The sequence below is a fragment of the Oryctolagus cuniculus genome, chromosome 4, assembly GCF_964237555.1.
Source record: "Oryctolagus cuniculus chromosome 4, mOryCun1.1, whole genome shotgun sequence".
NCBI lineage: Eukaryota > Metazoa > Chordata > Mammalia > Lagomorpha > Leporidae > Oryctolagus > Oryctolagus cuniculus.
In genome coordinates this window covers 83076463-83101826 of record NC_091435.1, presented here as the reverse complement: position 1 = coordinate 83101826, position 25364 = coordinate 83076463, and the positions used below count along the sequence as shown (strand labels likewise).

Below are 25364 nucleotides of genomic sequence, written 5' to 3'. Positions count from 1 at the left end.
CTCTCTGCTATGGCCTGGGAAAGCAGTGGAAGATGGCCCAAGTGCTTGGGCCCTGCACCCGCATGGGAGACCGGGAGGAGGCACCTGGCTCCTGGCTTCGGATCAGCGCAGCTCCGGCTGTTGCGGCCAATTGGGGAGTGAGCCAGTGGAAGGAAGACCTCTCTCTCTCTCTCCCTCACTCTCTCTCTCTCTCTCTCTTTGCCTCTCCTTCTCTCTGTGTGTAACTTTGACTTTCAAACAAATAAATGAATCTTTAAAAAAAAAGTTTTTCACCAAAATAAATATTTCAATTCCATTCTCCCTTGAATTTCTTGAAGTACCCTCACAACTCTTTTTGTCAAAGAGATAAAGTTGATTCCAGAGGCTGATACTGTGGCATATCGGGTAAAGCTGGCACCTGCAGCACCAGCATCCCATATGAGTACAAGTTTGTGTCCTGACTACTCCACTTCCAACCTAGCTTCCTGCTAATGTGCCTGAGGAAGCAGTGGAAGATGGCCCAAGTGCTCAGGCACCTGCATCCATGTGAGAGACCCAGAAGAAGCTCCTAGCTCTTGGCTTCAGCCTGGTCCAGACCTGACTGTTAAAATAAAGTTTGATTCTAAAGTGTGACAAATCAGATGAAGCTTCTCATCTTTGGTTTAGCATATTTCATTGTCATGTGTGTTGTTTTTTTTTTTTTAAAGATCTATTTAATGATTTGAAAGGCAGAGTTACAGAGAGAGGAGAGTGGGAGAGGGATTTTCATTCACTGGTTCACTCCCCAAATGGCCACAACAGCCATGACTGGCCCAAGTCGAAGCCAAGAGCCTAGAACTCCATCTGGGTCTCCCAATACTTGGATCATCTGCCACTGCTTTCCCAGGCACATTAGCAGGGAGCTGGATCAGAAGTGGAGCTGCAACTGGCATTGTGATGTAGCAGCTGAAGCCACCACCTGTGACACTCATGTCTGCATGAACACCAGATAGTCCCAGCTGCTCTACTTCTGATCCAGCTCCCTGGTAATGCACCTGGGATGGCAGTAGAGGATGGCCCAAATACCTGAACCCCTGCCACCTTTGGATAGAGTTCCAGGTTCCTGGATTTTCATTAACTCTGCCTTTCATATAAATAAATCTTTGAGAAAAGAAAGTATAGCTTATTGTATGCTAGTTATATCTCCATAAAGCTGATTTAAAAAATAAAAAAGCTTCCCAGGTAGTTCTCATGGGCATCTGCAAATGAGAACCACTGAACCTGGGTCAGTCTCCTCATTTTAGCAGGAAAGGAAACAGCCCCAGAAGGGAAGAAATCTGCTCAGGAACCACACGTTGGCTGGCAGGATGCAGAAGCTGGGGCTCCTGAACTACCAACCCAGTGGTCTTGCCTCAAAAAAAAAAAAATTTTTTTTTATTTGACAGATAGAGTTAGACAGTGAGAGACAGAGAGAAAGGTCTTCCTTCCATTGGTTCACCCCCCAAATGGCCGCTACAGCTGGCGCTGCGCCGATCCAAAGCCAGGAACCAGGTGCCTCTTCCTGGTCTCCCACACGGGTGCAGGTGCCCACGCACTTAGGCCATCCTCCACTGCTTTCCTGAGCCACAGCAGAGAGCTGAACCAGAAGAGGAGCAACCGGGACTAGAACCCGGTGCCCGTATGGGATGCTGGTGCTGCAGGTGGAGGATTAACCAAGTGAGCCACGGTGTCGGACCCTTGCCTCAAAAATTTAAAGAGACCTTTTAAAGATTTAAAGTGGTAAGATTATTCCTCAGAGGCCCACTCTGCCTTTCATATAGCTGAAAATATATATATTTTTCTAAATAAAAAGTTTACTTCGGCTCATGGCTCAGGAGGTTCACAGTCTAAGATGGCTGGGTTGTTCCTGCTGGCAGAGCCCTGAGCTGGCAGGCAGCGTCACGTGGCAAGGGGGAACACGTGCGTCTGTCCTATGTCTCTGTGGTCTCTGAGAAAGCCACCAGGATTTAATCACGGGGGCTCCCGCCTAATGATCCAATCCAATCCAATCTCTTCCCAAAGGCCACACTCAGTCACCAGATTTGGATTAAGTTTCCACACTTACAGCACCAACATAAGATGTTGGGAGCTAACCTTTAACAAACAGGCCTTCTACCCATCTGAAATAGCAGCACAGGGTAAGTTAAATATCCCTTCTCTTTTGCTACATGTGGACTTCACATGGACTCCAAAAAGGTCCATGGCAACAGTGTATGAAAAAATTATGCATGGATTTCAAGATTTTTTGCACCAATATAAACACCCAATTTCCCCCATACACACACACACTCGTATTTGAAAGTTGGGGATCTTTCATCCACTGGTTCAGTGCCCAAATAGCCACAAAAGCCCAAGGCTGGACCAGTGCAGTTAGGAGCCCAGAACCTAATACGGATCTCCCGCGTGGGTGGCAGGGATCCAAGCCACCACCTGTTGCCGCCAGGGTGCGCGTTAGCAGAAAGGTGGAATGGAGAGCAGAGGTTGAACTTTAACCCTGTCATTCAGTATAGAATGTCACATGCCCAACCCTCCAAGAGCTTTTTGAAATTCCCTTGTAATCCCATTAAAGAAACCATTGCACTGTTTATGGTAGGCTAGTTCCACACTGGCTTTCACACCAGCTTGTGAGCCACTTCGGAACAGATTGTTTTCATTTTTAGCTTTTCTTCTCATCTCTGTATCTCTAGTACCTGGCAAGAGTCTGGTACAAATGGGAACTAGAAAGTCTGAACTAGGAATTGTCTTTTCTGCTTTTTTCATTTGTCTAAAAGAATGGGTGGGCGGAGAGCTCCTTCACAATCTCAGAGGCTGTGGCCTCTGTGGTTTTATGTCCACATAAAACCCAGAGTGGCCTCGAGTCACCATCTGTTCCAGGTGACTCCATAGGCACTTAGGATCACCACCCCCTAAGGCTGTGCCTGGAAGGGTGGATGCCATTTGCTTGTTTCTCCAGTCTCTGCTACCAATGCCTTCCGTTAGGTAGCCAACTGCCCATGCCTGCTACTGCTCCTGCAATTTGGTCAGATACTGCATCACTCTTTGGCCTAATCGAAGAGGAAGTGGTGTCACTCTGGCTCCAGCCATAAGCCTCCTTTCCCTCAAAGATGAAGGTCATCAACACAAGGGCACAGATGAAAAATAACATACTTTTTACTATCAGTTGGAAAAAGAAAACAAATTATCTACATTCAAGTAAGCAGATATCTGGCCTATTCCCTTTGAAAATGCCTCTAATTAATCTAACTTGAGACATGAGCATTTTAACAAATGATTGCAGGGAGTCCTTTTCAAGGGAGGCAAGACCTCAAACCCGTTTCTATAATTTGACTTCATTCCCCTTTTATTTACAGAGGAGAGGAGAGGAGAAATACAACCCCTTTAAGTATCATTCTATGAAGAGATGGGATTTGTGCCCCCCCCCCCTTTTTTCTTCTTTTTTTTACAGGCAGAGTGGACAGTAAGAAAGGTCTTCCTTTGCCGTTGGTTCACCATCCAATGGCCGCCGCGGCTGGCGCACTGCGGCCAGTGCACCGTGCTGATCTGAAGCAGGTGCTTCTCCTGGTCTCCCATGGGGTGCAGGGCCCAAGGACTTGGGCCATCCTCCACTGCACTCCTGGGCCACAGCAGAGAGCTGGCCTGGAAGAGGGGCAACCGGGAAAGAATCCAGCGCCCCGGCCCCGGCTGGGACTAGAACCTGGTGTGCTGGCGCCGCAGGTGTAGGATTAGCCTAGTGAGCCATGGCGCCAGGCCCCATCTTTTTCAAGAAAACAAATTAAACACTGTCAACAGGATGAGCAAGGACACTCCCTAAATGATTTACTGCTGGAGTCACTGGCCTGGAAGTGGTACACACAGAAGCTGAGTGACAATCTTCAACCCCGAGGGGCTTCTTTCAACAGGCGATATTCTGAAGACTTGGAGACAGGCTGCTCTAAACAACGTTCTAATGAGCTGGGGGAAACAAAAAGCAAACGTTTGGGGGAGGATCCAAAAAAGAAATTAGGACAACAGGCTGCTAAAGCTGTCTCTGGCGCCTCCTTCCACTAAACAAAGAGATTCGGAAACTTGACACCTACCTAGTTTTCTCTTAGAAAATTAGAACCCTTTGTGTAAATTTTCACATATTAACACAAGAGGCACCTCTCAGCAACATCACCAACTTGTCTCAGAAGCCCCTGCTGGCCCCTCAGGAGCAGTGCCAGCGCCTCTCAGGACCCTAGGCAGAAGTGGCAGTGGCAAGCGACTGTTAGCTGCGGGTAGTGGCGACAGAACGCAGTCCTCATGGACTGCTCCCTGCCCGGTTCCATCTCAACACAGGAAATGGGGATTCTGTTATTAAAAGCCATGGAACTTACTGTCACAACTTTTGGCTACTAAAGGCACTTCAAAATTTTTCTGACCAATGTGTAAAAAAATTCACTTTTTAAAAATGTAAGCAATCACAGGTGGTGAATGTTTAACTTTTTATTAGGAAACTAAGGCAAAACAACAGAATTCCAAAAAATTAAAATACAGAATTCTAATTTTAAATCTAAACAAATAATGAAACTTACACCAAAAACTAAAAATCAGTGTACAGTATTCATGAATAAGGGGGAATGGCTAAAATGCATTCACAGTCATTATTCCTCCTTCCCAGCCTCAGGTTTGCATCCCTGTCCTTACTACTGCACCTGGACTAAGACACAGAAAGAATGTCCTTCCCATCTGTCTTTCCCTACTCTAGCCTGGGACTTCAGAGGAGCTTCTGCCTCACTGTAGAGTTCTCGGTTTCTTCAGCAAGTGTGTGAGCACCAAGAGGCGGGCACAAAGACGAGTCCGTCAGGGACCCTGTCCTAGTTTAGGGGAGCTAAGACACCAATAAATAATCAATAAATAAAAAGTTTTATACAAGGTATAATGTAACATAGCACAAATTAAGTACAGGTAAAATATAAAACTAAGGAAATTTCAAGGAAGGAGGTAACAATTGGCCAGAGGAACTGAGGAACGCTCTGTGGACAGCATTTGGACTGGGTGTAGATGGTTCCTTCAAAGTGGTCTGGTTGTCTCCCACTGGCCCAACTGTGGTGGTCTCCATCTCTGGAGAGTAAGCATTTTAACACTAATCTTTAAAGCTCCTTAACTCAACTGTTTACCTCTTAAAACAATAAAAAACTTTAATGTTACAGTCTCTATAAACAGTAGTTTGAGGACTTAAATTAAAAGTTAACTAGGAGAGTTTCCATATGGTGAAGGGCTATTATTTTTGAAACTCTTTCCCCAGTCAAATCGTATCTAAAAGGCAGATGTCTAATCACTGAGCCCATGATTCCAAAAAGTCTACTGGATGAAACCAGCTCAACTGTAGGTGCTTTATCAAATCTATATACAAACATATATGAGTAAGAATGGGAGACGAAATAAAGGCTCAACATTCAAACGCCAAGTAATGGAAACTATGAAATGGTATCTATTAACCACAGAATTCCTTGTTTGAAAAATTTTAATAAATTATGAGCCACTGACCATTACAGACTTTGAGCCTTAATATTTCTTCCTTCCTATATAAAACCAGACCATTAAAACAGCCTATCTCAAGTGTAACAGAAGACTGCAATATGAGTAAGAGTAATCTCGGCTTCCACATCTGCATGTTGCATTAAAGAAACAAAGAAAGTGCTCCCAATTTCCCAAGTCAACAAAGCAAATTCAACCACATTTTTTCCTGATCAGTTTTGGTTGAAATAGAAAAACTACTACTTTGCTTTTTCAATAGCATTTTTCATTCATAACACAAGCAGTTGCCCATTTTTTTTTCCTTTACCCTCAATATCCTTATGAGGTAGTGAAGGGAGCGAGCCAGGGTTTTTCGTTTTGCAGATAAGAAAACTCAAGGTGAATTTTAGATCAATGGTTTTCAACTGTAGTGGTATACTGAAATCACCACAGAGTTTCAAAAAATCATGGCCAGGTTTTATTCCACATCAGTATCAGACTATTGGGGTAGGGGACCCCAATCAGTATTTCTAGAAACACATTTCAAAGTCACTCCAAAGGACAGCCAAGGTAGACAACCACTGGTTTAGGTGATTTACACTCAATCTTCAGGTGCAACTGTCTTCCACCTTAAAACTCTCTGCACCAATGAAAAAGACAGCCCATGTCCTTGAACGCTGTCGCAGTTTAATATTCTGCACAGACACTATTGGTCTCTAGGAACATATTTATTCATCTGGTTATAAACGAAGGCTCTACACTGCCCTGATGCTCTTGCTGACTAGGAACCTCCATTCTATCAAAGGTGTAAATGGAATAGTGGGTGCTCAATCTTTGACGTAAGAATGGCTTGTTGTTAATATTTGGGCAATTATTTGATTCTAGGTTTAATGTGCAATAACCATGTGTTTCTGTTTTCCATTCTGCACCTTCAAAACTTTGTTGCAAATGAATGTTTACTATTAAGACAAAAAAAGTCATAAATAACACTCTCAGTAAAAGCTCTTGGAATTGGCCATATCACAACCTGAAAAAGAAACAAGTACTTACAGAACATTACCACTTTCTAACTAGCCAATCTTCATCCTGAACCAGTTCTCTTCAACCAAATTTTAAACTTTGCCAAACTGAGTTGTTCTATGTCAAAAAAATCAATTTCTTTTATCAGCCACACTCTAGTACATTTAACATTATCATTTTGTACAAGGAGGTTTCTTCTTGACACAGATATCAAAAACTTTAATAAATTTCACCCTTTCAAGCGATATACTAAATACACAATAAATACTTGCAAACCTTTCAGGTGGCAACAGCAACCTTTGTTCTATGGCTGAAATCCCTTGCTTCATAGTAGTGATCATTTTAACTCTCAAAGCAACCCAAGATCCCCTGCAAGCTGCTTGCTGTCCCTAATTTTATTAGATTTAAAACAAAATATACATACAGCAATAATCTCAAAAGTACAAAGATTTCACTTGCCTTCGTCAATTCTTATTATCTGAAACCATACAATTTATACTTTCATACATACTTTCTTTCTAACAAAAGAAAATCTCAGCTCATGTATGTTGTATTGTTAATTCAGGAGTATCAGTGATAATAAGTAAGATGTAAAGTCAAAATAGGAAGTAAAGTTAAGCTCGTCTACAGTGAAACTCAAAATGCTGCCAACCTGAAGTTTTCAACACAGGTGTCATATTTCAAGTCCCATGGGGGCAATTATTTATAATTAAATTAAAAATATTCTTAGCCTGGGTTCAGGTCAGCACTGTTTCAGGTCAGTGAGTAAACATTTTCTTGATAGTCCCAGTGAAGAATCTGAGACTTCGACTGTTGCATGATGTAAACAATATGAAATTAAAACTTTTTGACATTATCTACAGCATTATAAAGTTACAAAATAAAAAGACCATCATTCTTTTATTTTCCAAGGGTCTATGACAATAGCTTTCATGGAGCAAATAGCAATGTTCTATATTATGAGACACTTTCTCAGCCAAAAAATAAAACCAGACACCATAAGATGCACATCACTATTATGCTTAGATAGATATCTTTGCTGATATATGTATAAATAGAAATAGATTTGCCTTCCCTCAATCTTTAACCAGGAAATTGAGAGATCTTTACTATAATTTTGATGGTTAAAAAAAACCCAAGAACCCAACACAGATTGTAAAAGCTATGGGAACTGTTAGCCAAAAACAATACAAAATGAGCCAGTACAATGCATCTCCTCTTAAAATCCTCTTCTTTGTAGTTATCCAATTGTCCCAAAATGTTATTCTAATTTTGTGCCATGTAGCCATGTAGTGGTTTTAATAAACTGAACTGGAACAAAGCAACCCCTTTGTCCATTTTTTTTACAGTTTTTTAAACACACATATTATATATACAACTTTTAAAATAGCTGCACAATTTTATATCTCACTGTTAGAGAAGTGCAGTCCAAGCAGACCATGCTTCTCAATATATTAAAAATATTAAATAAAACCCAACCAGTTTCATACTTTTCTAATAGTCAAGCTGGCTGGGAAAAAAAGGGACTGGAGAAAGAACAGGCAGTTGTAAGATGGGATCAATCTTTCTTCACAAACATACCACTTAAAAATCTTGCTATTTCCTTATCCCTTTTACAGTGTTTCTAAAATTTCACCTTTAAAGCTGGAAATGACACATTGCTAATTTAGAGACAAAATCTGTTGCAACATGCATAGGTCAACTGCCCACTCAACCAACTGCAACCCTGAGGATTTTTCTGGCCCGGTGGAAAGAGGAAACACTAAAATAATCTCTGCTGTAGAGTTGCTTCTCCAGTTTACAACTTCATGTATTTTCAGGATGTTTCTTGGACATGCACATATGAAACTGTCACTTCATGATTCTACTTTTCACAAGCAGATCTTTCCTCCACTCTTTCACCATAAGAAAGCCACTGTCATCCATCCAAAGGTTTTCCAAGGTAAACCAGTGTCACTTCTGTGTTGCCATATACAGCAGAAACTGCTGGATACAAGCAGACCTTTGGAAGTCCTCTAAAGGCAACACCCAGGAACTCATATCCACGTTCAAAAGCTAAAGTCTTATCTTCCATGTCCAAGATGACTCGAATTCTTTCTCCTATCTGCAAATAGACATCAAAAGAAGGTCAGAAGAAAATCCACCAAGAATACAGCTAGAAGAAACAGACACAAATCAAGAACTTGAAAATATTAAGAAATATGTCTTAAAAGTTATCTAGAAAAATCAGAGGGGGAGCTTTCTGGGTCAGGGAAAAGCATCTAGAGAACAAAACATGTATCATTCTCTTCGCAAATGCTTATTCTGATCACTTTGTTTAAAGCTTCACATGGGATCTACATTTAATTACTGACAATTTAAATGTTCTCCCTAAACAATCCCCAGGCTGTAATTTATACTTTGTTTAAAGCCTTTTCTTAAGCCTTGGTATGTTTTACTATAAAAGATTTTCTAAATAATCTTGTAGGTTATCATATACACACTAGAGAATATCAGTCATATAAGGATATTAAATTCTAATAAATAGTCTTTAAACAGGTCATGGAAATGCATATTATGAAAAAACAATGCAGACTGCAACTTTTTTGCACCAAAATAAATGGATCTTTTAATTCCACTATTCCATAAGCTTTTTAAAGTACCCTCATATTCTACAATATGGATGCAACTTGACAACATGATGCTAAAATGAAATAAGCCAGACAAAAAGATAAATACTGTATTATTCCATTTATATGAGGTACCTGGAATAGTCAAATATAGAGAGACAGAAAGTAGAACACAGGTCACCAGGGACTGGGGAAGAGGGGAAGTGGAGGGTTTTTCTTTAATGGGTATAGATTTTATGTTGGGGATGATAAAAGTTTTGGGTACAGATACAGTGATGGTATATAACACTGTGAATCAATTTAATGCCACTGAATTGCACATGTACAAACGGAAATGATGCTATAATCTTTTTTTAAGGCAGAGTGACAGAAGCTAAGACAGATCTTCCATCCACTGGTTTACTCTCCAGATGCCCATAACAACCAGGGCTGGGTCAGGTAGAAGCCAGAAGCCAGGAACCCAAGTGCTTGGACCATCCTTCTATCTCCCAGGTACATTAGCAGGAAGCTGGATTGGAAGCAGAGGATGGACTTGATCCCAAGCACTCTGATATGGGATGTGGTGTCCTAAGCAGTAGCTTAACCCACTGCACCACAACACTTACCCCGAATATGTTATAACACAATAAAAAAAAAATCACTGTAATATAACACTTAGTCTTTAAACTTTGAAAGTAGTTCCATATACAATGTGAAACTTATATAATCAGAAGTAGTTCTGACTACAGATTCTAAACATGCAGAATAGGCTTATAAAATAGTCAATGCAGTCCACTGCTCTGAAACATCTGCTGATTATAAATACAGCACCACGGCCTGTTAAACTAAATGGAAAGCTCAGTATATCCAATTCTTTTCTTATTTGGAAAAGCAAAAAAATAAGAATGCTGCATCTATATACTCAGAGGCAGAAGGCCCCAACTTCTGCAACCAAAAATCAAAATTTTATACTTCCTGATTATGATAACCCCTGCTGTTGTCATGTAGTCTCCTTTATTGTATGTTCTGTCACAAATGATTCCTAATATGTTTTTTCCCACTTTACCCTACTCACAGATTAACCCAAAACCCATTTGATGGACCTAAGAACCTCCAAATCATCACTACCACCATAGCTACCAACAAAACATGAACAATAATAACAAGACAGGAATAAAGTGCTAATTTGTGGGGTATTTATTTTGAGATTTATCTGTATTATCTCATTTAATCCTCACATCAACCTTATGAGTTAGCTCTATTTTACAGAAGATGACATTAAGAAGACAGAACTACTTTGGCTGAAATCTCCAAGTATGCTCCACCTATGAGCAAGTAGCAAGCACACAGCACAGCAACAGACAAAAGTCTTACAAGCTGCAGGTACAAGTGGGTAAAACGGAGGTGGCAGAGCAACTGCAAACAGAATGAACTCCAGAAACAACAGAACCACAAAAACGATGAGCTCTACGGCCTGAGACACGAACTCTGCCCAGATCCCTGTGTGACCATCCTATTACACAGGTAGAGGAAAGCCCCAGAGAACCAGGCTGAGAAAGCAGCAAAGCTGAAAAAAAAAAATGAACGAAGACATCAGCCACTATTCACCACAGGAGAGACAGAGTTCATAGATTGAGTCCAGTCACCTACCCACTCTAACAAAACCTATGCTCTTAAGAATAATAAAGTTTTTAGAAAAACAGAGCATTCTAGGATCATTAGAACGTTTTACCCACATGTTCAGTTTTTAATTTAAAACTTACTAAATATGAAAAGCAGGAAAGTGTGATTCATACTCAGGGAGGGAAAAAAAAAGCAGTCAATAAAAACTAACTTCAAGTGAGCCAAGATTCCAATTTGACAAAGTCTTCAAAGGAACTGTTATAAATATGTCCAAAGATGAAAAAAAAATACAGTATTTATGAGTGAATAAATATGGAATTTCAATAGAGAAAAAAGAAACCAGGACAGGCTTTTGATGCAGTAAGATTTTTTAAAAAATATTTTATTATTTATTTGAAAGTCAGAATTACAGAGAGTTAGAGGCAGAGAGAGAGAAAGAAAGAGAGAGAGAGAGAGAGAGAGAGAGAGAGAGAAAGAGACAGATCTTCCATCCGTTGATCACTCCCCAAATGGCTGCAATGGCCCGGGCTAGCAGTAGAAGATGGCCCAAATGCTTGGGCCCCTGCACCCGCGTAGGGAAACCCGGAGGAAGCTCCTGGCTCCTGATCAGCGCAGTTCTGGCCAATGCAACCAATTGGGGAGTGAACCAGCGATGGAAGACCTCTCTCTCTCTCTGCCTCTCTGTAACTCTACCTTCAAATAAATAAATAAATCGAAAGAAAGAGAGAGAGAAAGAGAGAGAGAGAGAAAGAAGGAAGCAAGAAAGAAAGGAAGAAAAAGGAAAGAAAGAAAAATGAGAGAGAAAAAAGAGAAAGAGAGAGAGAAAGAAAGCCAGCCAGCCAGCCAGCCAGCCGCTTTGGGGCTGGGCCAGGCCAAAGCCAGAAGCCAGGAGCCTCCTATGGGTCTCTCACATGGATGCAGGGGCCCAAGGACTTGGGTCACCTTCCTCTGAGTTCCTAGGCACATCAGCAGGGAGCTGGATTGGAAGCAGAGCAGCTGGGACTCAAACAGGTACCCTATGAGATGCTGGCGTTGCAGGTGGAGGCTTAACCTTCTACACCACAGCAGCGGCCCCCGATATAGCAGTTAGATACTACTTGGGATGGAGTGCTAGGGTTTGGGTCCTGGCTCTGCTCTTGACTCCAGGTCCCTGCTGATGTGCACTCTGGAAGGCAGGAGATGATGGTTCAAGTACTTAGGTCCTGCCACCCATGTGGGAGACTCAGACTGAGTTTCCAGCTCCTGGCTTTGGCCTGGCCCAATCCTAGCTGTTGCAAGCATCTGGAGAGTGAACAAGTGGATGAGATGGAAGATCTCTGTCTCTGTCTTACAAAATAAGTAAATAAAATTATTTTATTTTTAAAAGATTTATTTATTTATTTGAAAGGCAGTTACAGAGAGTCAGAGAGAGAGAGAGAGAGGTCTTTCATCTGCTGGTTCACTCCCCAGATGGCCACAATGGCTGGAGCTGCACTGATCCAAAGCCAGGAGCTTCTTCCGGGTCTCCCACATGGATGCAAGGGCCCAAGGACTTGGGATATCTTCTACTGCTTTCCCAGGCCATAGCAGAGAGCTAGATTGGAAATGGAGCAGCCAGGACACAAACCCACACACATATGGGATGCCAGCACTGCAGGCAGTGGCTTTACCCTCTATGCCACAGTGCCAGCCCCAGTAAAATTATTTTAAAAAGAAATGAAAACCAAATGAAAATTGTAGAGGTGAAAAGTACAAAAACCAAATTTCACTAGCCTGGATCAATAGCAGAGTTCAGACAACAGAAGAAAGAATCTATGAAGTTGAAGACAGAGCAATAGAAATCATCCAAACCAAAGAAAAAAGGGAAAAAAAGAATATAACTAGACAATTTAAAGCATTCCAACAATTACATTAAATGTAATAGTGGTCAAACATTCAAAAGGCAGAGACTATGAGACTGCATTAGATAAAAAGATCCAACCACCTGCTGTCTAGAACACTCATTTTAAATACAAAGACAAAATTACAGTAAACAGATGGAAAAATGGAAATTTGCAATAGTAAGCATAAGAAAGCTAGAGTGGGTATATTAATATCAAATAGAGCAAACTTAGAGATAATTACTAGAGACAAAGAAGGTCAACTCATAATGATAAAATTAATAAGGGGAGACAGAACAATTACAAATGCATATGCATCTAATAACAAATTCTAAAACATGTGAAGCAAAAACTGAGAGAACGGAAACAGACAAATTAGCAAGTAAATTGGAGACTTCAGAAATAGAAGAGTACCAAGGAAAATCAGCACCAATATACAAGACTTGAACACACTCAACCAATTTGACCAAACTGCCTTTTAAAGAACATTCTATCCAACAAAGAATACACTTTGTTTTCAAGCACACAGGAAACACCATGATAAATCATATTCAGGGAATAAAGTAAGTCTTAATAAATTTGAAAGGACTGAAATCATACAGAGCTTTTTTTTTTTTTTTTTTTTTTGACAGGCAGAGTGGACAGTGAGAGAGAGAGACAGAGAGAAAGGTCTTCCTTTGCCGTTGGTTCACCCTCCAATGGCCACCACGGCCAGCGCACCGTGCTGATCCAATGGCAGGAGCCAGGAGCCAGGAGCCAGGTGCTTTTCCTGGTCTCCCATGGGGTGCAGGGCCCAAGCACTTGGGCCATCCTCCACTGCACTCCCTGGCCACAGCAGAGGGCTGGCCTGGAAGAGGGGCAACCGGGACAGAATCCGGCGCCCCGACCGGGACTAGAACCCGGTGTGCCGGCGCCGCTAGGCGGAGGATTAGCCTAGTGAGCTGCGGCACCGGCCCAGAGCATATTATTTTAAAAGCAAAGATTTAAGTACTTTCACTACATCATCACAAAGGTATGACAGGACCGTGTCTTCAGTAATCGTTAAGCCCTGACAACTTTTCCTTAGGGTATTCTCAGAGCTGAAAGGAGATGAGGAAAGGACTCTCATGAAATACATCCTCCCAGTTTTCATACCTCAGGAAATGGGGTATATTTTTAGTTCTTCTTTAGTATGCCTGACTTGAGGTTGTTACTGAGGCTAGGGCTTTCAAGCTACACATGAATCTGAAATATGCAACCCTTAGCTCCTAAAGATGTCCAACTTCATATCTGATTGTGTTTTTCTGACAAAATTATGGTAATAATATGGCTTTTAAAATATTTATAATGTTTTTAATTCACTTATTTATTTGAAAAGCCAAAGAGAGACAGACAGTGTGCTCCCACTCACTGGCGCACGCTCCAAATGCTGGCACCAGCAGGCCTGGGTCAGGCGGAAGTCATAAAACCAAGAACTCAAACCAGTTCTCCCACATGGATGACAAGAATCCAATTACTTGAGACATCACTGCTACATCCCAGGGACTGCATTAGCAAGATGCTGGGGTCAGGGGCTGGCGCCTCTGGCACAGTGGGCACAAGTTCAAGTCCTAGCTGTTCCACTTCGATCCAGCTCCCTGTTAATATGCCTGGGAAAGCAGCAGAGGATGGCCCAAGTTTGGGCCCTGTACCCACGCTGGAGATCTGGAAGGCCTGGCTCCTGGTTTCCGAATGGCCCAGCTCTGGCCACTGTGTCTCTATAACTCTACCTTTCCAAGTGTATAAATAAATATATATATTTTTTTTTGACAGGCAGAGTTAGACAGTGAGAGAGAGAGAAAGGTCTTCCTTTTTCCATTGGTTCACCCCCCAAGTGGCCGCTACCACCAGCGTGTTGCGGCCGGCGCACCACGCCAATCCAAAGCCAGGAGCCAGGTGCTTCCTCCTGGTCTCCCACGCGGGTACAGGGCCCTCCACTGCACTCCCGGGCCATAGCAGAGAGCTGGGCTGGAAGAGGAGCAACGGGACAGAATCTGGCGCCCCAACTGGGACTAGAACCCAGGGTGGATTAGCCTAGTGAGCCGTGGCGCCGGCCATAAATAAATCTTACAAAAAAAAAAAAAAAAAAAAAAAAAAAAAAAAAAAAAAGGCCAGCGCCGCGGCTCACTAGGTTAATCCTCCGCCTGTGGCGCCGGCATCCTGGGTTCTAGTCCCGGTCGGGGCACCAGATTCTGTCCCGGTTGCCCCTCTTCCAGGTCAGCTCTCTGCTATGGCCTGGGAGTGCAGTGGAGGATGGCCCAAGTGCTTGGGCCCTGCACCCACATGGGAGACCAGGAGAAGCACCTGGCTCCTGGTTCGGATCAGCACGGGGCGGCGGCCATTGGAGGGTGAACTAACGGCAAAAGGAAAACCTTCTCTCTGTCTCTCTGTCCACTCTACCTGTCAAAAAAAAAAAAAAAAAAAAAGAATGGCTGGAGTCAGAACTCAAGAGTTGCATACTGAACCCAGGTACTTCTACGTGGGACATGGGGATATTAACCATTAGGCTAAATTTGCCTGCCCTGGAATTATAATTTTGACTCTAGAATCAAATGAGTACAGATAAGGCTAAAATGAAAGAATAAAAATGTAGCAGTTTGCCTGAACTTGCGTTTCTACAGAAATCACTGATGCCAGGACCAGCACTGTGGCGTGGCAGGTTAAGCGGCTGCCTGTGGTACCAGCATCCCACTGGGCGCCGGTTTGAATCCTGGCTGCTCCACTTCCAATCCAGCTCTCTGCTATGGCCTGGGAAAGCAGTAGAAGACGGCCCAAGTCCTTGGGCCCCTGCACCCAGAAGAAGCTCCTGGCTTCGGATTGGCATAGCTCTGGCCATTGTGGCCAACTGGGGAGTGAACCAGTGGATTGAAGACCTCTCTCTCTTTCTCTCTCTCTGCCTCTCTTTCTCTCTGTGTGTAACTCTGACTTGCAAATAAGTAAATAAATCTTAAAAGAAAGAAAGAAAGAAAGAAAGAAAGAAAGAAAGAAAGAAAGAGCGAGCTGAAGTCTCCAGGGGCTTTGAGTCTACACACAAATGAATAAGTATCAGAGCACGAGTATGGTGTGCACGCACACAGGTGCACTAGCTGGAGTGAAATATTGAGAAAAAAGAACATTCAGATGTGCTACGACTTAGCTAATCTGACAATCTACGACACGAGCTGACAAACTAAGACCCCTGGGCTAAATCTGCCCTATGGCTCATAAGTAAGGCCGTACTAGAACACAGCCATGGTCATCCGCTCACATACTATTACAGCTGCTTTCATGCTGTTAACAAAAGAACTGAAAGTTGAACTGCAAAGCTGAAAATATTTGCTATCTGGCCCTGCACAAGAAAGTCTGCCAACCCCTGACCTATAGCAAAGATGGGTTGCCCAAGGTCAAATAGGTATTAGGAAACAAATACTGAGACATGCCACTGACATCATTTATTTTAAAATTACCAAAAAAAGACACAGCTGCTACAAAAATGTATAAATTTAAAACAAATGAAAGCATGATTTGACAAAAGCCCACACTTGAGAAAATATCTTGTTTCTCACCTGATATTTTGGTGCATTGTTGCACTGAGGAAAACTGCCGTTGACTTCCCCATTATGCAGTAGATTATTGTCCACCAGATTCCAGCCCCAGCTCTGGTCATCACTGCCTAGCAATGCCACATAACCTTGGCACTGCATGGGGGCTCGCTTTGTGGCAATTCCAATCACTGCCACGGTACCCAGCGGGCCCTCCCACCACACTTCCCATGCATGGCGGCCCTCACTGAAACCGATCTTGGTCCTTGCACCATCAGTGCTCTGAGCGATGGGGTTTCGATGTAAAGTAAAGCCATTCTTCTTAATATAGACATTCCTGGAGCAGTCATTAGTGCTGAAGGCATGCTGGAAAGCACGTACCTGAAAAGATGAGAAAAACATCAAAGGAAACAGAAATTGTATTTTTCTCAGATATTAAAAAAATACCCAAGCTTCAGGGTATATATTTTTAAATACTAAAGTTATATATGTTTTAAGCAACACAATAAGAATTTCCAAATAATAAAGTTTCAGAGTAGGAGACTAACATAATAAATTGTACAATATTAAAAATAACTACCAACTGTTTTATCACTGATCAAAATTCTAAAGTGTAGTAAAATTTCTCTAAATAGGCTTCATAAAACATCAAAAGATATACACAAAACACTTGTATTTTAGAGACAATAACGAAATGTTTATGGGTGAAATAATGATACCTGGGAATTGCTCTGAGGTATCAGGGGTGGACTGGAAGAGCGGGTGGGATAAACACGAAACTCGATGCACCGTGAATTAGTCATTGGGAAATGAATATAGGGAAGGATTGTTTCCTCTATTTTTGTTTAGATTTGAATTTGTATATCAAAAACCTAAGAGATGAACAATTTTCATATTAACAGCATTGTCATAAAAAAGTTATATTTTATGTAAAATAGAGATCTTAGTCATGGTAGCCCTAAACTTATTGAAAAATTTTAGTAACCTAAGGGTCCTTAGCCTACCTGCTGGGTATCACTCATATATTGAGACAGCACCAATCACATTTTACCAAACCAAATAACCCCCCAAACAGCATCTAAATTCAACCAGGAGGACTTAATAAAGAGGGATTCTTCAAGAGCCACAATAGGACAGTTAGATGATGTCCGCAATGGCTGGGGCTAGGCCAGGCTGAAGCCAGGAGCCAAGAGTTTCTTCCAGCTCTCTGTATTGCCTGGGAAAGCAGTAGAAGATGGCCCAAGTCCTTGGGCCCCTGCACCCACGTGGGAGACCCAGAAGAAGCTCCTGGCTCCTGACTTCAGATCAGTGCAGCTCTGTTGTAGCCAATTGGGGAGTGAACCAGTGATAGAAGACCTCCCTCTCTCTCTATCCCTCTCTCCCTCTGCCTCTCTGTAACTCTTTCAAATAAATCTTAAAAAAAAAAAAAAAAAAAAAAAAAAAAAAAAAGTGTTAACTGTTAAATTAACAACAGGGGTCACTGTGCACTAACACCCCATGCAGGATCTCTGTCATCAATGAGTTATACTATGAGAGTTAATTGTGGAACTAGTTCTCAGTTTTGTGTGTGTGTGTGTGTGTGCGCGTGTGCAAACTGTTAAAATCTTTACTTAGTACAGAGTTGGTCTTCTGTGTACAAAATTAATTGAAAATGAATCTTGGCCGGCGCCGTGGCTCACTAGGCTAATCCTCCGCCTTGCGGCGCCGGCACACCGGGTTCTAGTCCCGGTCGGGGCACCGGATTCTGTCCCGGTTGCCCCTCTTCCAGGCCAGCTCTCTGCTGTGGCCAGGGAGTGCAGTGGAGGATGGCCCAGGTCCTTGGGCCCTGCACCCCATGGGAGACCAGGATAAGTACCTGGCTCCTGCCATCGGATCAGCGCAGTGCGCCGGCTGCAGCGCGCCAGCCGCGGCGGCCATTGGAGGGTGAACCAACGGCAAAAGGAAGCCCTTTCTCTCTGTCTCTCTCTCACTGTCCACTCTGCCTGTCAAAAAAAAAAAAAAAAAAGAATCTTAATGGAGAATGGGACTGGCAAGGGGAGAGATAGGAGGAAGAGGAGGGGTGGGAGGATGGTATCGTGGGAAGAATAACGATATTCCTAAAGTTGTTCTTATGAAATTTATATTCCTTAAAAAAATAAATCTTAAAAAAAAATAAAGAAGAATGCTGCTGGGGACACCCTCAACTCATCTAAGTGCCCGGGTCCAAATCCTAGCTGTTTCCAGTTCTAGCTTCTTGCCATATGCACACTGCAAGGCAGCAGTTGATGGTTTAAGTAGTTGGGTCTCTGCCACCATGTAGGAGACCAGGATTGAGTTCCAGGCTGTTGTCTTCGGCCTGGCCTAGTCATGCTGTTTCAGGCATTTGGGGAGTATACCAGCAGAAGGAAAATCTGTCTCTCTTTTAAACAAAAATAAATAAAATTTTAAAAAGATAATTACTTCCTCATTATAAAATACTGAATTAATAATTTCCTATACTTATCCAATTGTTGTAAGTTCCAGTTGCTTTCTCTCCCTGTCACACTGATACTTCCGACAACTTCTTTCTCAAACTTCTGTGACATCTTCCTACTTCACTGGACGGATCCTCTACTGTATTTTTTTTCTGGTGAGCACCCTTCCTCTGCTCCCCAAAATTTTCCAAACTCAATCCTTAACCCTAAGTCCTTCCAGATGTTTCTAAAACAACACCTTTAATATATCTCACCCTAGGTAATAAACTTTGATAGCTCCATATTTAATATCATTAACTGTAATTTCTTCTGTTTTTCAGAGCCTTCAGATTTGTTTCCGCTTATTTCCCTTTCTACCTCTATGCTGTCCTCCTTGTCTGTGGTATCCTATCTGCTTTTTTCCTCCCACATTATCCTCTAAGACCACCTCCAGGAAGCTATTCTTAACCAGGACCACCCAAGTTCCCTCATTTCTCTCTCCTAAATTCCTGCTCATTATTGTTTGCATCACACAATATATAATCTATAGATCTTGCTTTTAATGCACCTCTAGCCACTTGATTCTGGTAAAAGAAAAAACTGGGGGAAAAACAGAATCTAATCTAAATTGATCAATCTCTATAAGAAAATGAAGAGCAGAAAGAAAATGAAGAGCAGAAGAGCATGGATTTGTTCTCTACCACAGCTTTCCTAGCCACCTGCTTCTCCCGCCCTCCCTTCAGGTCTTTAGTATCTCTGGCATAGGCACTAACCTCTAACCTCTGCCCTCTTGGATTCATTTTATGGCCTGTTTTGTTTTGTTTTTGAGAGACAGAGCTACACATCCATAGGTTCAATTCCCCAACTGCCCACAAAGGTTCCTGGCTCGGGGCCAAAGCTGGGAGCCAGGAACACAAACCAGATCTCCCATGTGGGTAGCAGGAACACAATTATTTGAGCCATTATCACTGTCTCCCAGGGTCTGCACTGGCAGCAAGCCAGAGTCAAAAGTCAACCTGGGCCGGCGCCGCGGCTCACTAGGCTAATCCTCCGCCTAGCGGCGCCAGCACACCGGGTTCTAGTCCCGGTCGGGGCGCCGGATTCTGTCCCGGTTGCCCCTCTTCCAGGCCAGCCCTCTGCTGTGGCCAGGGAGTGCAGTGGAGGATGGCCCAGGTGCTTGGGCCCTGCACCCCATGGGAGACCAGGAAAAGCACCTGGCTCCTGGCTCCTGCCATCGGATCAGCGCGGTGCGCCGGCCGCAGCGCGCCGGCCGCGGCGGCCATTGGAGGGTGAACCAACGGCAAAGGAAGACCTTTCTCTCTGTCTCTCTCTCTCACTGTCCACTCTGCCTGTCAAAAAAAAAAAAAAAAAGTCAACCTGGGTCTCAAACCCAAGTACTTTAATATGAAATGTGAAGGCCTTGAGACTGCTAGGCCAATCACCTGTGCTGGCCTGGTTTTTTTTTGTTTGCTTGCTTGCTTTGTTTTTTTTTTAAATCACTCCCCGAGGGTCCAGAGTTGCAGCATGGCAAGTCAGACCCCCACTTGTGACACCCACTTCCCATACAAGTGACATACAGCTTCAAGACCCAGCTGCTCCACTTCCCGTCCAGCTCCCTGCTAATGTGCCTGGGACAGCAGCAGAAGTTAGCCCAAGTCCCTGAGGCCCCTGCCACCCACAAGGGAGATCTGGAAGAAGCTCCTGCCTCCTGGCTCAGCCAGGTGCAGCCCCAGCCATAGCTGCCATTTGGGGAGTGAATCAGTGGATGGGAGATCTCTCTCTGCCTTTCAAGTGAATAAAAAATAAATAAGTGGGGCCAGCACTGTGGCATAGTAGGCTAAGCCTCTGCCTGCAGCGCCCACATCCCATCTGGATGTCAGTTTGTGTCCCAGCTGCTCCTCTTCTGATCATGCTCTCTGTTATGGCCTGGGAAAGCAGTGGAAGACAGCTCAAGTGTTTGGGCCCCTGCACCCATGTGGGAGACCAGGAAGAAGCTCCTGGCTTCGGATCAGCCCAGTCCAGCCATTGTGGCCATTTGGGGAGTGAACCAATGGATGGAAAATCCTCCTCTCTAACTCTGCCTCTCAAATAAATAAAATATTTAAATAAAGCAATCTTTATATTTAAAAATACCTCCCCTTTCAAAGTTCTATAGTTCCCAAATATAGAACAAAGCCCAAACTACATACTGAAGGCTGCTTCAAGGCCACTCATGTTATAATCATATTCCCCACTATTGCCCTTTATTCAGTCTAATTGCTTACAATTTTATATCTTTAGACCTCTCCTTGAAGCTTCAACTTCTCTTTAAGATTTATTTATTTGAAGAACAGAGTTACAAATAGAGTGAGAGACAGAGAGAGATCTTCCCATCTGCTGGTTCACTCCCCAAATAGCCACAACAGCCGTGGCTAGGCCAGGCCAAACACTAGGAGCTTCATCGAGGTCTCCCGTGTGGGTGCAGGAGCTCAAATACTTGGACAATTCTCCACTGTTTTCCAGGTACATTAGCAGGGCACCAGATCAAAAGTGGAGCAGACTGGTGCCCATAGGGGAGGCCAGCACCGCAGTTGGCAGCTTAATCTGCCCTAAGCTCCAACTTCTAACAGCTACCTACCTGAAATCTCTCAGTTGTCTTAAAAACACGGTAACTACCCTACCATCATTGAATTCATTGCAATTCCTCCAAATTCCAGCCCAACTGATCCCTTTATTATGAGAGCTATTCCCAGCATCTTTCTTCCTCATCCATTTAAAATCACTATCAAGTCCTATAGATCTTACCTCCTAAATCTGTTCAATTCTTTCCATCTCATGCACTACTTACTTCCTAACTGATATACTGTATTTCCAAGGTCCTCCTCCAACATGTTCTTCACATTGAAGTCAGAAATAACCTCTTAACAATGCAAAACAGTCTGAGGTGGGGATTTGGCCTAATGGTTAAGATACTGCTTAAAATGTCCACTCCCACACTGAAGTACCTAGGTTTGGTATATGGCTCTGGCTCCTGATTCCAGCTTCGTACTAATTAATGTGGATCTTGGGAGGCAGCTGGTGATGGCTCAGGTGGTCAGGTCCCTGCCACCCAAGCAGGAGACCTGGATTGAGTTCCCAGCTTCAGCCTGGCTCAGCTGCAGGTGTTGCAGGCATTTGGGAAGTGAATCAGCAGATGGAAGCTCTTTGGCTGTCTCTATACTAATAAATATTTTAAAAATGGAAAATAATCACAACACCAATTCCCACACTCCAGAATCTCTGTAGTGTACAATTTGCATTGGCTTCCCTGTAGTTTGGCCCTGGTCTACCTCTTCCACCTTACCTCAAACTGGCATCACCTTTGCCCTCTATGCTCCAGCCACACTGACATACTGTCTATTTCTTATACTTACCAAGTTCCCTGCCAGAAGGCTCTTCTATTCCCCCTTGGCCTATGTATCCTTATCCTTCCAGTCTCAGTTCACGGTCACCTGTGAGAAAGTGTTCCCTCACCTCCTTACCTAGGTCAAATCCTCCACTACACTCAGGGCACTATGTATATCTGCTTTATACTCAGTCCATGCAGTTTCACAGCTTGAGTGATCATTTGGTTAACAGCCATTCCCACACTAGATTGCAAGCTCCAAAAGGCAAGGCAACCTTAAGTGCAAAACTGAGCATGGTGCCTGGCACTTATTTATTTTTTTTTTTTCCAGACTCTTATCTATTTGAGAGTTACAGAGAGAGGTAGAGCCAGTGAGAGAAAGAGGTGTCTTCCATCTGCTGGTTCACTCCCCAGATGACCGCAACGGCCAGAGCCAAGCTGATCTGAAGACAGGAGCCAGCAGCTTCCATTGGGTCTCCCACACAGTGCAGGGGTCCAAGGACCTGGGCCATCCTCCACTGCCCTCCCAGATCATAGCAAAGAGCTGGATCTGAAGTGGAACAGCCGGGACTTGAATCGGTGCCCATATGGGATGCCGGAACTGCAGGCCAGGGCTTTAACCCACTGTGCCACAGCGCCAGCCCAAGCACTCATATTTTTAAATAAAAATATATATTGTACAGACTCTTTGCCTTCCTGTTGTTCTGTTTCTGCTCTCTTTGTACAACTTTCAGATCATCCTCAAAATTCAGCTCAAATACAATTCATCCTCAAATCTTCTCCAATCCTCCAAATTGCAAATTTCTCCTGTCACGAAACTATTCTAGCATGATTTTTTTTTAATTTAACAGGTAGAGTTACAGACAGTGAAAGGGAGAGACAGAGAGAGAGGTCTTCCTTCCATTGGTTCACTCCCCAAATGGCCACTACGGCTGGAACTGGGCTGAATCGAAGCCAGGAGCCAGGTGCTTTTTCCAGGTCTCCTACGCAGGTGCAGGTGCCCAAGCACCCATGCCATCTTCTGCTTTCCCAGGCCACAGCAGAGAGCTGGATCAGAAGAGGGGCAGCCGGGACTACGAATGGCACCCATATAGGATACCGATGCCATAGGTAGAGGATTAACCTACTGCGCCACAGCACCAGCCCTTCCTATATGTTTTTTCTATCATTGATACAATGGAGCAATTTCTACCATGCAATACAGTTACTTTTATATATTTTTTTCTCTTCTATTAGCCTGGGGATTTCCCTATTAGCCTGACTCTTTTTGAAATTAATCTCGTATCTTCAAGTTATTCAAGGAAAGTCCTGCAACATCTAAGTGAACATGAGATTAGTATAAGCCTACAGCACCTCCAGTGCACACTGCAGAAAAGCAAAGCATTAAAGACTTAGAAAACCCACAATCCTGCAGGAAGGATACAGAAGAAATTACAGCTTTAGACTTCTTCCAAGCAGGCAACTAGGTAGCAGGGGGACAAGGGCCAAAAGAAACACTTTGCTATATCTCATTTTGCTTCTATTGAAGCTTAACTCACATGGACACATTATCCATTACATACTATATGAATCTTGACTTAAGCCAACATATGTAACATGTCACAAATTAATTGCCAAAAAGTTGTAATTTAAAACCCAAACCAACAGACTTTATGGAAAAATAAAAGCTAAATAAAACCTGAGAAATGTTCATATTGACCAGGCAAATAGGACAAAACTGCAATTTTCTGCACTCTCCTACATAAATTTCACCTAGTATACACATACTGTCCTAGTAAAATGTTACTTTATTTGCTAAAAAAACAGCTTGATAGTTTACATATTTAACAGCCAAGTTCCTTATCTTATTAACTAAAGGCCATCTCACAGAAGAATACATTTTGTACTTCACATAAAAAAGCCTTTCTTACTTCGATACTGCCCCAGCAGTCTCCCACACTTCAGGTCAGGCGTCCTCTGACATATATGCATGCATATGCATACACACACACACTGCTGTGCTGAATGACTGTCACCCAGTCGCAAGCCCAAGGCTTTTTATTTTTATGGGCTGAAGCATCTTCTCCTCCTACCATAACCTGTCATTTTTATTTGGTATATGAAGGTGTCAGGAATATACCCAAGAATCTAAGAGAAAAAAAAAGCAGTAGTGAAACTGGAATCAGCACACTAGACGACACATGGACACAGCCCCGACACACCAAGGTGGGACTATGAAAAAGTTGGCAACCAACAGCCATTAAGAGCAGCCACAAGGCAGTACCACGCCGGTTAAGTGGTGCCGCAGGAGGTTCTGGCTGTGCCTGTATCTTCAAAGTTAGCAGGCACACTCACTCATAAGCCTGAAATAACAGTGGAGGGGACGAAAGAGAACTTGGGCAAAAATACAGGAAAAAATGGTGAGGGATCAGAGCTTGGAAAGGTCTCAGAAATCAAGGCGAGGTTAAAGCAACCGAGACGACTTAGTATAATAGAAGTATCTGGAGGCCAGAGGGGAAACAGGGTGAGTAGGGAAAGGCACAACAATAGCGGTGGTCTGTCTGTAGGAACAAAGTCAGTCCAAAGTGGAAGGAGTGATGGAAATCAGGGATGGGGAACCATGCCGCCTTTGAAAAAGTCATCGCGGAAGTGGGGCGGGTTAAAGAGAAGAACTTCATTCCAGAGAAAAGACGATCTTTGCGGGGGCGGGAGGGTGAGGAAGGTACCGACGCGAGCGTGGAAAGGCGGGATGGCGAGGCGAGCCGTCTGACTCAGAAGCTTCGCGGCAAGCACCGCGAGCGGCGCCAAGGAGCGCGCCAGGGGCAGCGGCGTGGCCCGGGGTTCCCTCACCTTGGCCTTGTAGCTGGGCAGGTTGCAGAGGATGTCCGTGCGCAGAGCCTCCTCTGCCAGGCTGCGGGCGCACAGGCTCCGCCACACCTCGCTGTTCTCGTCGCCGTGCAGGCAGCGGTACCAGTGCTTGCACACCAGGGCGCAGCTCCGCAGCTCGGACAGCTCCAGGTACGAGAACACCAACTCCAGCACCCGGCTGGGCAGCCGGCCCCCGGCCCCCGCGGACCCGGAGCCCGAGCTCGCACCCGCGCCGCCGCCGCCGCCGCCACTGCAGCCAGCACCGCCCGAGGCTGCCCCAGCCCCCGGGGCTGGAGCCGCCATCGCCTCACCAGCCGGCCCGAAGGCCGCCGCCGCCGCCGCTACCCCCCGTCTCTGCGCGAGAGGCCGAGCCTCGCCTTGACACCGGAGCAGCTCGCTCACCGCCCCTTTCAGTGCCAACCGCCGGCGCCACCACCGCTCCCGCCCCTGCCCGGGGGCGTCCGCCGCGCGCCCCGCCTCACTGAGGGCAGACGCACCGGCTGCACGGGCGTCCCCCGCCCCTCCCCCGCGGCTCAGCCCGGGCGCCGGAACCGCCCGATTCGCCTGGCCTCCCCGCGGCGCGCCCGTGGCTCCGCCATGCGGGTTGAGGGCACGAA

The 25364-nt window shown here is 44.2% G+C and overlaps 1 protein-coding gene across 1 annotated transcript; it reads right to left on the bottom strand.

Annotated features, from left to right (window-relative positions):
* Window positions 1-4446: 4446 nt before the first annotated feature.
* On the bottom strand, window positions 4447-25345 carry FBXO45 (F-box protein 45). The gene is made up of 3 exons (XM_002716530.5): window positions 24730-25345; window positions 16129-16485; window positions 4447-8599 (listed from the first exon to the last, which is right to left on the bottom strand). The coding sequence occupies exons 1-3, from the start codon at window positions 25048-25050 to the stop codon at window positions 8414-8416; spliced, it is 864 nt and encodes a 287-aa protein (XP_002716576.2). The 5' UTR covers window positions 25051-25345; the 3' UTR covers window positions 4447-8413.
* Between the last annotated feature and the right edge of the window lie 19 nt (window positions 25346-25364).